Genomic DNA, 11771 nt, shown 5'->3' with positions numbered 1-11771 from the left:
GTGTGTGTGTGTGTGTGTGTGTGTGTGTGTGTGTGTGTGATCATTGAATACTACTGCTTGAAAGTAAGATAGTAAGGCACCAAGGTACCAGTGTGTGTGTGTGCGCGCGCGTGTTGCAGGCTGGACTTCTGGGGAAGCAGATTCTGAGCTGGAAATGTTGTGCACAAAGTTTATGAGGGAATGCTCCCTGAATCAACACCCGTGGGGCAAACGGAGGAAGCAGGATGGGACAGAGGGGAAAGTGGGTACTGTGTAGACACAGCAGGTGCAGAGGGATGCCCCCTCATGGCTGTCCTGGCCTGGGGCATTGGAGAGTGGCCTTTATACATCTACATTGACTAGTCTGCCCTGGGGAGGGGATATGGCCGTGGTCTGTCTTAATGTAGCTTTTTTTCATGTATTGATAATTGTGCACATTAAGTAGACAATTTGGCCTGTAACTTGGCCCTACAGAAGTGAACTAATTAACCATGTCTCATGGTAATGCAGTGATACTCCAGCATATTAACACTTATAGAAATACATTGTATTGATCCTAGGAGTCATTTTGATTGTTCTATTGTTAGGTAAGTATCTATTGCTATTCTTGGCAGAAATGCCTCATGATTTGTCACACTTCACCCAGAAAATAATGCAGATTTATCCCTAGAGGCCTGCCAAGGGAACAATAAAATTTGGTGAATAGAACCCAAGATAATCTCTCCGAGTGCTCAGGGCTGCCCATTACCTGTGCAAACCTCTTTATCTTTTCCTAGCAAGACGCTTTTTCACTGTAATGCTTTTATTTCACTTTCACTGTCCTCTGCCTCTGGTTATAAATCTTCTAGAAGATGTTGAAAAACCAAGGCACAGTATTCTGTTGCTTTACAGGAGTGCATATTCTTGGCTATTTCCTGAATATCTGTGTCTTGTAAAGTCTGTCCATATGAAAAGAGAATCAATATGTTCTGGAGATACTTTGACAAACTGACAAAGATTTTTACTGATGTTGAAATTAAAATTTATCTCAAAACAGCACATGGTGATGCTGAGCATGAAATTACTAAAGAGGTTTCTCAAATAAAACTGCACTTTAGTAGCATGCATCTGGAAACATTGCTACGATTGCTAGATTTTATTTCATTCATATTGAGAGATATATGTAAAAAGAATGATTTTGCATAATCTTTTTGTCTTTGAAATTTAAAAATGATTTTATCAATGTAGTTATTTATAAGCCCCTTCTGTTTTTCCAAAACCTTCTGGGTGCTTCTTCCTGCTTGAATATATAGCCGATTCATTTTCACTCAATTTTTACCTTCCTGGAAGTACACAGGAAATACTTCTATCTAAAAGCTGTTTTGTAAAGATAGTGACCACAAGAGAGGCCAGGAAATCTCAAGTAATTTTAACATATTTATTTTTCATGTGTAGGTTCCATTGGTTATTTTTAAGCGAGAAAAGGAAGTAGCACGGAAATTGGAATTTGATGGGCTTTATATTACCGAACAGCCTTCAGAAGATGATATTAAAGGCCAGTGGGACCGGCTTGTAATCAACACACAGTGAGTAAAGAATTATATGAGACATTTCTGTTCTCAGAAATTTCAAGACATGAAAATATTTGGCTGGAGTTTCTGCAGATTTGTCAAAAGTTTAGCAGAGGTGAATAATAGTTACATATTCAGCCAAGAAAAATCTACAGACTATGCGCTGTCAGCCTCCTCACGGATTCCTCAGTTTTTGCCCTCGGAGTTCTGAATTCCTTAATCAAAACTGGCTTAGAGTTCATCTCCACAGCACTGATGGAACATCGCATCCATTACCCGGTGTTCAGGGATATGGGTATCAGGAGAGCATAACCTACACTGTAGGGTTGTGTCATCCAAAAGCAGAGGAAGTAAAAACTATTCATGAAGGAAAGAGAGTTGTAGCATTAAAGGAAAATATATTGAATTTCAGACATTCAATACACCTGAGTTATCAACTTTCAGTGCCATCAAGTAGCCTGGCGTAAAACTAAATGTTAGGACATAGTGTAAAATGTAAGAGAAAAGCAAATGCTTTTTCTATCCAATGATTATTGAGCCTTGTGAGATCACGACTAGCTGCTGTTCTGAGTGTAAATCCATCACAAAAGTATACTTTTTCACTGTCAAAAGAATCAGTAGTGCAATATTTGTAGTCATTTATATGTACTAATCAAGAGTGAAATATTTTTTAAATTGATTAGTTTTGCTTATTAGTTATCATGAAAAAGTTATTTGCTAATGGGTTCTGAGTTGTCAAATAGAGATGATTTATATGTGATACATGTTTATTCTAAATGCTAAATGTTTTGTTTAGCAATTCTACACGTTAATACTAAGTCTAAGCAAATCGATCCCTTTAGGTAAACTATGTGTTAGTGATGGTGCTGGAGCTGTGCTTTGGTGCTGTGATCTCAGTCTCCTTGAGGATAACTGATGGGAAGGAGATTTTTTTCTTCATAGGAAAAACAATGACAGGTTTCTACATACTTCAATTTTTAAAAGCAATTGACAAACAGATCTATGTACTGATATATTATCAACAAATAAGCATAACAATACTACCTAATAAATATGTTCATATTCTTCTCCATTAAAGTATCAGCTTATAATCTTTTATATGTATTTACATGTTAATATTTAAAATAATATTCAAATGCCTATGATGCAGGAAATGATATGATGTTAATAATTCATTGTAAGTTTACATCGATGGCAGGTTATATGTTTACATATTATTTTAAGTATGCCATATATCCCAAATGATATGTTATTATTTATCATTTAAAAATACTACTGTTTACTCTTATGCTTTTCTATGTTTTAGGTCATTTCCCAACAACTACTGGGACAAATTTGTTAAAAGAAAGGTAATACTACTTGGAATCCTCTATATTTTTCTTAAAGCACAGTTGAGATTTTAATTTGATGTGATTCAGATGTAGAATAAGATACTGAGGTGTAATTTGTCTGCCTATTAATATCTTTTTTGAGATGCAGTCTCACTCTGTGGCCCAGGCTTGAGGGCAGGGGTGCAATCTCGACTTACTGCAACCTCCATTGCCCAGGTTCCTGCCTGCAGATCCCGTCCGAGACAGACAGATCACTTGAAGTCAGGAGTTCTATACCAGCCCAGCCAACTTGGCAAAGCCTCATCTCTACTAAAAATACAAAAATTAGCCAGGTGTGGTAGTGGGTGCCTGTAATCCCAGCTACTCGGGACACTGAGGCAGGAGAATTGCTTGAACCTGGGTGGTGGAAGTTGCAGTGAGTTGAGATTGCACCCCTGCCCTCCAGACTGGGTGACTGACAGAGCAAGAGACTCCATCTCAATAAAAAATAATTTAAATAGCACATAAGAAATCCATACTCCACAGCCCCAAAATTTAGCTGAGTCCTTACTCAGCTAAATAGTGTTCAGTCCATAACAATAATTATTGCTAAGAATTTTCTTTGAAATTACTTGAGTAACCTAAAATGGCTAAGGCTACTTTCAGATAAGACAGCTGAGAAATCCCTAGCTCTCGTGTCCTCCTTTACAGTAAAGAAATGAAGTCGTGGGATGACAACAAAGGACTGAATTTCATTTAGTTAAGATTTTTAAAAATAAATACAGTCGTCTTCTTCTTCTTATGCTAACTACATCAGATGGTGGTAGAAAGAACAGTAACATGTGAATAGGGTTCAGCTCTCAACTATTGAAGGCACTAGAGCCCTAATCTTTTTATCTTTTTTTTTCTGGAGACAGAGTCTTGCTCTGTAGCCCAGGCTGGAGTGCAGTGGTGCCATCTCGGCTCACTGCAACCTCCGCCTCGTGGGTCCTAGTTCAGGCAATTCTCCTGCCTCAGCCTCCAGAGTAGCTGGGATTATAGGCATGCGCCACCATGCCCAGCTAATTTTTTTTGTATTTTTGTAGAGACTGGGTTTCACCATGTTGGCCAGGCTGGACTTGAACTGCTGACCTCATGATCCGCCTGGCCTCAGCCTCCCAAAGTGCTGGGATTACAGGCGTGAGCCCCACTGCACCAGGCCTAAAGCCCTAACCTTGAGAGCTTCTGACCTGAGGGTCAAGCATCATTTCTGCCCTACCTGCTATACAGGATGTTAATGTGGATCCCATTTTTCTTTAATGACCGAATATACGTAAGCATGGTTGAACGCCGTAAAATGCTAAGTCATTATTTTGTAGCTCCTTTTTTCTTGCACTGCACTAGTTGCCAAACTAACTCAATTCATATACTATTTCATAACGAATTCCAGAATACCATCAGAGTAAATAGCCAGATATACCTGCTGAATGAACTGGGTTTTCCACTTTGATTTCACCAGTTCAGTGCTACTCAAATGGTGTGGTTGGCAACTGGCCTCTGAAAATGTTTTTTGGTTTTTTGAGAAGGAGTCTCACTCTATTGCCCAGGCTGGAGTGCAGTGACGCAATCTCGGCTCACTGCAACCTCAACCTGCCAGGTCCAGGCGAATCTCCTGCCTCAGCCTCCTGAGTAGCTGGGACTACAGGTGGATGTCACCATGCCCAGCTAATTTTTTGTTTTTTTAGTAGAGATGGGTTTCATCATGTTAGCCAGGATGGTCTCCATCTCCTGATCTTGTGATCCGCATACCTTGGCCTCCCAAAGTGTTGGGATTTTTTTTTTCAGAGTCTCACTGTGTTGCCCAGGCTGGAGTGCAGTGTTGCAGTCTCAGCTCACTGCAACCTCTGCCTCCCAGGTTTAAGTGATTCTCCTGCCTCAGTCTCCCAAGTAGCCAGAATTACAGGTATCTACCACCCGACCTGGCTAATTTTTGTATTTTTTATGAGAGACAGGGTTTCCCCATGTTGGCGAGGCTGGTCTTGAACTCCTGGCCTCAGGTGATCCACCTTCCTGGGCCTCCCAAAGTGCTGGGATTAGAGGCGTGAGCCACCGTGCCTGGCCTGAAAATGTTTTGTTGCCAGTTTGGGCAGAGATATAGAACTTGCACCAATAATTTATAGTAACTACATCAGTAAACACATTGAAAAAAAAATACATATATATTACTTTGTTAGAAAGAAGCAATGTGTTTGATTTTTGCATGGAGTAAGTGCAAGTTTTTTGTTCTCTTGTGACCCAGCATCTTGAGTAGCAGTGCGCTAGTGCATCTGAGCACACACAAATGAGGTGAAAGCATTTAAACAATAATTTTTAAATAATTTTAAATAATTTGAACATGTTATTCCTATGATTTAATGGAGTAAGGAAGAAGCTTCTAAATGATTAAAGCAAGAGTTTCTCTGAAGAATACGTGATATTTAGAGTCAAATAAATAGATAAGCTACAATGGCAAATCATCCTATTTCTGGCTTTCCTGCTACAGTACCCAATTTGTTCTGCAGGGAACGTGAGAACACAGTCCATAAACAACCCCCAACTCAGATCAGCCCAGCCCATGTTTAGCACTGTGAGAATAATGCAAACAAATTGTTTTAATTAACCCAAGTGGTCCATGTTCATAGGCTGTATTGGTTTCTTTTAACTTACCTGATTGTATACCTTCAGAAAAAGCAACCTTCTTTTCATTCATGTATTTCCTTCTGCATTCCCTCCAATCTTATTGTTTTACATTCCATCTCCATTTCTAATCCTCATTTCTCCTGTATGACTGCTTTTTCCCCCTTTTTTGCTACTAGTGGTCTCTTCTCCTGTTTGTCTTTAATTGCTTTTCCTTTTCCCTCCATTTTTTTCTTTCTTTTGTTTCTGAGACAGAGTCTTACTCTGTTGCCTAGGCTGGAGTACAGTTGCATGGTCTCAGCTCACTGCAACCCCCTACCTCCCGAGTTTGAGATTCTCCTACCTTAGTCTCCCAAGTAGCTGGGATTACAGGCGTCTGCCACCATACCCGGCTAATTTTTGTATTTTTAGCAGAGACAGGGTCTCACCATGTTGGCCAAGCTGGTCTTGAACTCCTGATGTCAAATGATCCACCCACCTCGGCCTCCTAAACTGCTGGGATTACAGGCATGAACCACCATGCCCAACCTGCGTTTTCCTTGTTACGTGAGACTCAGGAGGTATATGAAGCAGAGGCTGAGAGGAGCTGTAACCCAGAGTTGGACATGCTGAGCTCAAAAGGAAGCTGTAGGCCACATCCAAGCTCTGCTTTAAAAACACAACAAATGGGCAAAGCCAGGCAAATAGAACAGAAGAGAAATAAGCCAGGAAGCTGAGGGGGACTGTTAAGAATTAGTCTAATGATGGACATGGAATCTATACTAGATGATAATTAAAATGAGGATGGTGACAAGGTTGCAGGTCCTGCTGTTACTGAAGAATTGCTGGTGTCAGGATACTCAGGGGAGTGGGGTGGAAGGATGCCACCCTGTGAAGTGCCCCCTATTGGCATGCACAGGTCTATGCAGAAGATCATTGGTTGGGGAGTCCGGCATGGCCCGGATACTTCCTGAACCCATCTCTTACTAAGTTTAGCAGCCTTAGGCACAGTACACAAAGTCTTCTAAGACATAGTTTCTTTATCTGCAGAATAGAATATGAATAACATGAAACCTACATATTGTGACAGTCACATGGAATGAAGCATAATTTCTGGCAATAAGTATTAATTTGGTAAAGGTCATTCTCATTCTATTTCCCTCCATTTCTGATGCTTTTATTTCAGCTCATCTTCTTCCTTGGTATGTCTCCCTCTCTTGAATGAGGAGACATCTTGTTCCTCTGATAGGTATCATTTAAAATGCTGTGAATTTGTTTAGACCTTAAGCAGTGTGATCACAGAAGATGAGCCACAAATTAGATTTTAAGCGATTGTTAGGGCAAATAAACAGTAAGTATAAAAATAATTAGATGTTGCTGGGCGCGGTGGCTCACGCCTGTAATCCCAGTACTCTGGGAGGCCAAGGCGGATGGATCACAAGGTCAGGAGTTCAAGACTAGCCTTGCCTAGATGGTGAAACCCTGTCTCTACTAAAAATACCAAAAAAAAAAAAAAAATAGCTGAGCATGGTGGTGGGCACCTGTAATCCCAGGTACTTGGAAGGCTGAGGCAGAGAATTGCCTAAACCCAGGAGGCAGAGGTTGCAGTGAGCCAAGATCGCACCATTGCACTCCAGCCTGGGCGACAAAGCGAGACTCCGTCTCAAAAATAATTATATACACATATAGTTGATGTTACAAACAAAATGCTTTTTCTCATGCCCCAAGGTTATGGATAAGTATGGAGAGTTCTACGGCCGAGACAGAATCAGTGAATTGCTCGGCATGGACAAGGCAGCTCTGGACTTCAGTGATGCCAGAGAAAAGAAGAAGCCAAAGAAGGACAGCTCCTTTTCAGCTGTGTAAGTGTCACTTCTGCTCTGTCCTGCAGACTTAGGGGAAAACGTTCATACATTCTAACTTGTGCATCGATTTCCTTTCCTTCAATGTCCAAAGAATAGATAGATGAGGAAAAAAGAATGAATATAAAGTCTACTTTTACACTTCTAGGTATTTGGAACTATGGAATGACTGGATTTATTTCTATTAATTTTTGAAGGTGCCTTCTAATATTTACAAGAGAAAAGAAAGACTATTCATGTTCTTGATTTAATTTGCTTTTTCTGTCTTTAAATGGCCCTTAAATCTAAGTAAAACATATGCAAATACTCAATATATGACTGAAAAACTAATTTTCTTATGTTTTAGAAAAGGGAACTATGTGGCCCTTTTATTTAAAATGTTCAGAGGAACTCATATTACTTTATTATAGTTATTGTATTTTTTTGAATAGCAAAGGCTTAGTGTGACGGAAATAATATACCGTCATACTATTACTTGTAAAGTTTATTTGAAAATGAAACATTCTTTATATACTGCTTTCATGGAATGTTTTAACTATGCAGAAGATCATTGGCTGGGGAGTCAGGCATGGCCCAGATGCTTCCTGAACCCATCTCTTGCTAAGTGTAGCAACCTTAGGCACATCACAGGAAGTTTTCTAAGACACAGTTTCTTTATCTGCAGATAAAGTTGAGTTGAATTTACCTGAGTTTAAATGTCACACACACACATATATAATATGAGTGTACAAATATATACATTCAGCAAATTTGATCAACTGAATATCTGGAATAGAAGTAAAACATGCTTTTAAAAATGTAATTTCTTGTTGCGGTCACTTAAGGATTTTGGAAGAAATACTACTTACTTTCTCTTAACATGATTAGGAATGTTTACTTTGAAAACATATTTATGGTTCTGTGAAGCAGTATTATTTTCTCACATAATCTGTTAGCTAGCATTAAAAAGATCGTTTGGCTGGCCTATTTCGTTGGTCATATGTGTTAGAAAATGTGTTAGAGCTACTTGGGTCTGTTAAGATGAACTTGTTTTTGAATTTGTTATTGAAAAGAACTTAGATAAGCAGATATGAATTAAGGTACAAAGTATTACTTGAGTACTTTAGGAAAACAAATGTATATTTAAAGGTTGGGTCACTGTATGTCAAACGAAACACAGATGGGCAGTCCTTAGGACCTATGTCCCTTATGTTAAAATATCACATGAAACAAGAACTAGGGTGTGAGACTCAACATCTCACAAACATTTTCAGATCCTTAATAAGCAATATAGAATTAAACACTTTTACTGAGTTAAGCATTTTCTGTGGTCATATTTGTGACTCTAGAAAAAAAGTCTGAAGAAACAGAAGGAAAGTTTAGACTGTTTTTCTAATATGACGAAATAGTTTTAAATTGGCAAAGTTTTCTACCATTATACATAGTAAATGTTTGTAAGTTTGACCCCTAGCAAAGTACCAAGAAGTTCATATGGCATTTAACCCCTCTACATATGGAGAATAAAATTAGAAGAATAATACTTACCTGGCAGGGGAGAGATACCATGATCACGAAGGTGGTTTTCCCAGGGCGAGGCTTATCCATTGCACTCCAGATGTGCTGACCCCTGCGATTTCCCCAAATGTGGGAAACTCGACCGCATAATTTGTGGTAATGGGGGACTGCGTTCACGCTTTCCCCTGGTCTTTAAAAAAAAATTAGAAGAATAAAGTTCTGGTAAATAATGTACAACTAGGAAAAAGATTTTCATATGATGTCTCTTCAAAGATCTTTACTAAAGCATTTAGAAAGGTCAAGTTTTAAAAGATTATCCGATTTCTATATGAATGATATCTTAATGTGAACATTCAAATACAAGGATGATTTATGTATTTATTTATCAAACACATCAGGCTTAGTAGGTGCACGTTTAAATAAGTGGCCAGCTGCATTCCCGGGGGTGAAATAGCTGCAAGCAGTCAGAAGGGCTGCATTCGTCTTCATTTGTGTCCTCACCACCGGGCCTGCCTTACAAGAGCTCCTGAAAGAAGCACTAAATGTGGAAAGGAACAACCAGTACCAGCTACTCCAGAAACGTACCAAATGGTAAAAAGCATCGACAAAATGAAGAAACTGTGTCAACTAACTGGCAAAACAACCAGCTAGTATCAAAATGGCAGGATCAGATTCACACATAACAATATTAAACTTAAATGTAAATGGGCTAAATGCCCCAATTAAAAGACACAGACGACTGGCAAATTGGAGACGAAGTCAAAACCCATCAATGTGCTGTATCCAGGAAACCCATCTTGCATGTAAGGATACACAAAGGCTCAAAATAAAAGGATGGAGGAAGATTTACCAAGCAAATGGAGAGCAAAAAAAAGCAAGAGTTGCAATCCTAGTCTCTGATAAAATAGACTTTAAACCAACAAAGATCAAAATAGACAAAGAAGGGCATTACATAATGTTAAAAGGATCAATGCAACAAGAAGAGCTAATGATCCTAAATATATACGCACCCAATACAGGAGCAGCCAGATACATAAAGCAAGAACTTAACGACCTACAAAGAGACTTAGACTCCCACATAATAATAGTGGGAGACCTTAACACTCCACTGTCAATATTAGACAGATCCATGAGACAGAAAATTAACAAGGATATCCAGGACTTGAACTCAGATCTGGATCAGACGAACCTAATAGACATCTACAAAACTCTCCAATATATATTCTTCTCAGCACCACATCACACCTACTCTAAAATTGACCACATAACTTGAAGTAAATCACTCCTCAGCAAATGCAAAAAAAACTGAAATCATAACAGTCTCTCAGACCACAGTGCAATCAAATTAGAAATCATGATTTAGAACTAACTCAGAACTGCATAACTTCATGGAAACTGAACAACTGGCTCTTGAATGTTGACTGGATAAAAAATGAAACGAAAGGAGAAATAAAGATGTTCTTCGAAACCGACAAGAACAAAGACACAACATACCAGAATCTCTGGGACACATTTAAAGCAGTGTCTAGAGGAAAATTTATAGCAATAGATGCCCACATGAGAAGCAAGGAAAGATCTAAAATCGACACCCTATCAATCATCAAAATGAGTAAGATCAAAAAAACTCACAAGCTAGCAGAAGACAAGAAATAACTAAGATCAGAGCATAACTGAAGGAGAGACCAAAAAAAAAAAAAACCCTTCAAAAAAATCAATAAATCCAGGAGCTGGTTTATTGAAAAGATCAACAAAATAGACTGCTAGCCAGATTAATAAAAAAAAAAAAAAAAAAAAGGAAAGAAAAGACAGAAGAATCAGATGCAATAAAAAACAACAAAGGGGATATCACCACAGATTCCACAGAAATACAAACCACCATCAGCGATTACTACAAACAACTCTATGCACACAAACCAGTAAACCTGGAAGAAATGGATAAATTCCTGGACACTTGCACCCTCCCAAGCCTAAACCAGGAAGAAGTTGAAACCCTGAATAGACCAATAACAGGCTGAAGTTGAGGCAGCAATTAATAGCCTAACAACCAAAAAAAGTGCAGGTCCAGATGGGTTCACAGTTGAATTCTACCAGACATACAAAGAGGAGCTGGTACCAATCCTTCTGAAACTATTCCAAACAATCCAAAAAGAGGGAATCCTTCCCAAATCATTTTATGAAACCAACATCATCCTGATACCAAAAGCCAGCAGAGACTCAACAAATAAAGAAAACTTCAGGCCAATATCCATGATGAACATAGATGCAAAAATCTTTAATAAAATACTGGCAAACCAAATCCAACAGCACATCAAAAAGCTTATCCATCACAATCAAGTAGGCTTCATCCTGGGGATGCAAGCCTGGTTCAACATATGCAAGTCTATAAATGTAATCCACCACATAAACAGAACCAAAGACAGAAACCACATGATTATCTTAATAGATGCAGAGAAGGCCTTTGACAAAAATCAACAGCCCTTTATGCCAAAAACTCTCAATAAACTAGGTATCGATGGAACGTGTCTCAAAATAATAAAAGCTATTTACGACAAACCCATAGCCAATATCATACTGCATGGGCAAAAACTGGAAGCATTCCCTTTGAAATGTGGCACTAGACAAGGATGCCCTCTCTCGCCACTCCTATTCAATACAGTATTGGAAGTTCTAGCCAGCACAATCAGGCAAGAAAAAGAAATAGGGCCGGGCGCGGTGGCTCACGCCTGTAATCCCAGCACTTTGGGAGGCCGAGGCGGGTGGATCACAAGGTCAAGAGATCGAGACCATCCTGGTCAACATGGTGAAATCCCGTCTCTACTAAAAATACAAAAAAATTAGCTGGGCATGGTGGTGCGTGCCTGTAATCCCAGCTACTCAGGAGGCTGAGGCAGGAGAATTGCCTGAACCCAGGAGGTGGAGGTTGCGGTGAGCCGAGATTGTGC

General features: G+C 39.2%; 1 protein-coding gene, 1 long non-coding RNA gene and 1 other non-coding gene across 14 annotated transcripts in view; all 3 read left to right on the top strand.

The window, feature by feature from the left end:
- Positions 1 to 11771, top strand: part of RYR2 (ryanodine receptor 2) — a 784407-nt gene that overhangs the window by 742273 nt on the left and 30363 nt on the right. For all 12 annotated transcript variants that reach the window (XM_032242431.1, XM_032242430.1, XM_032242419.1 and 9 more), the window contains 3 exons: positions 1414 to 1544; positions 2836 to 2878; positions 7202 to 7335. In XM_032242431.1, the coding sequence (XP_032098322.1) occupies positions 1414 to 1544; positions 2836 to 2878; positions 7202 to 7335 (308 nt within the window). The remainder of the gene's footprint in view (positions 1 to 1413; positions 1545 to 2835; positions 2879 to 7201; positions 7336 to 11771) is intronic.
- LOC116526142 overlaps positions 7990 to 11771 on the top strand; it is a 6171-nt gene continuing 2389 nt past the window's right edge. The window contains exons 1-2 of the long non-coding RNA XR_004257991.1: positions 7990 to 9045; positions 10895 to 10898. This is a non-coding gene — a long non-coding RNA (uncharacterized LOC116526142). The remainder of the gene's footprint in view (positions 9046 to 10894; positions 10899 to 11771) is intronic.
- On the top strand, positions 8852 to 9017 carry LOC116526188. Its single transcript, XR_004258009.1, has one exon. It is a non-coding gene; the product is annotated as a U1 spliceosomal RNA (small nuclear RNA).

This window comes from Sapajus apella, unplaced genomic scaffold (assembly GCF_009761245.1).
Source record: "Sapajus apella isolate SASKATOON/1434 unplaced genomic scaffold, GSC_monkey_1.0 scaffold49, whole genome shotgun sequence".
NCBI lineage: Eukaryota > Metazoa > Chordata > Mammalia > Primates > Cebidae > Sapajus > Sapajus apella.
This window is presented reverse-complemented; position numbering and strand designations above follow the sequence as displayed.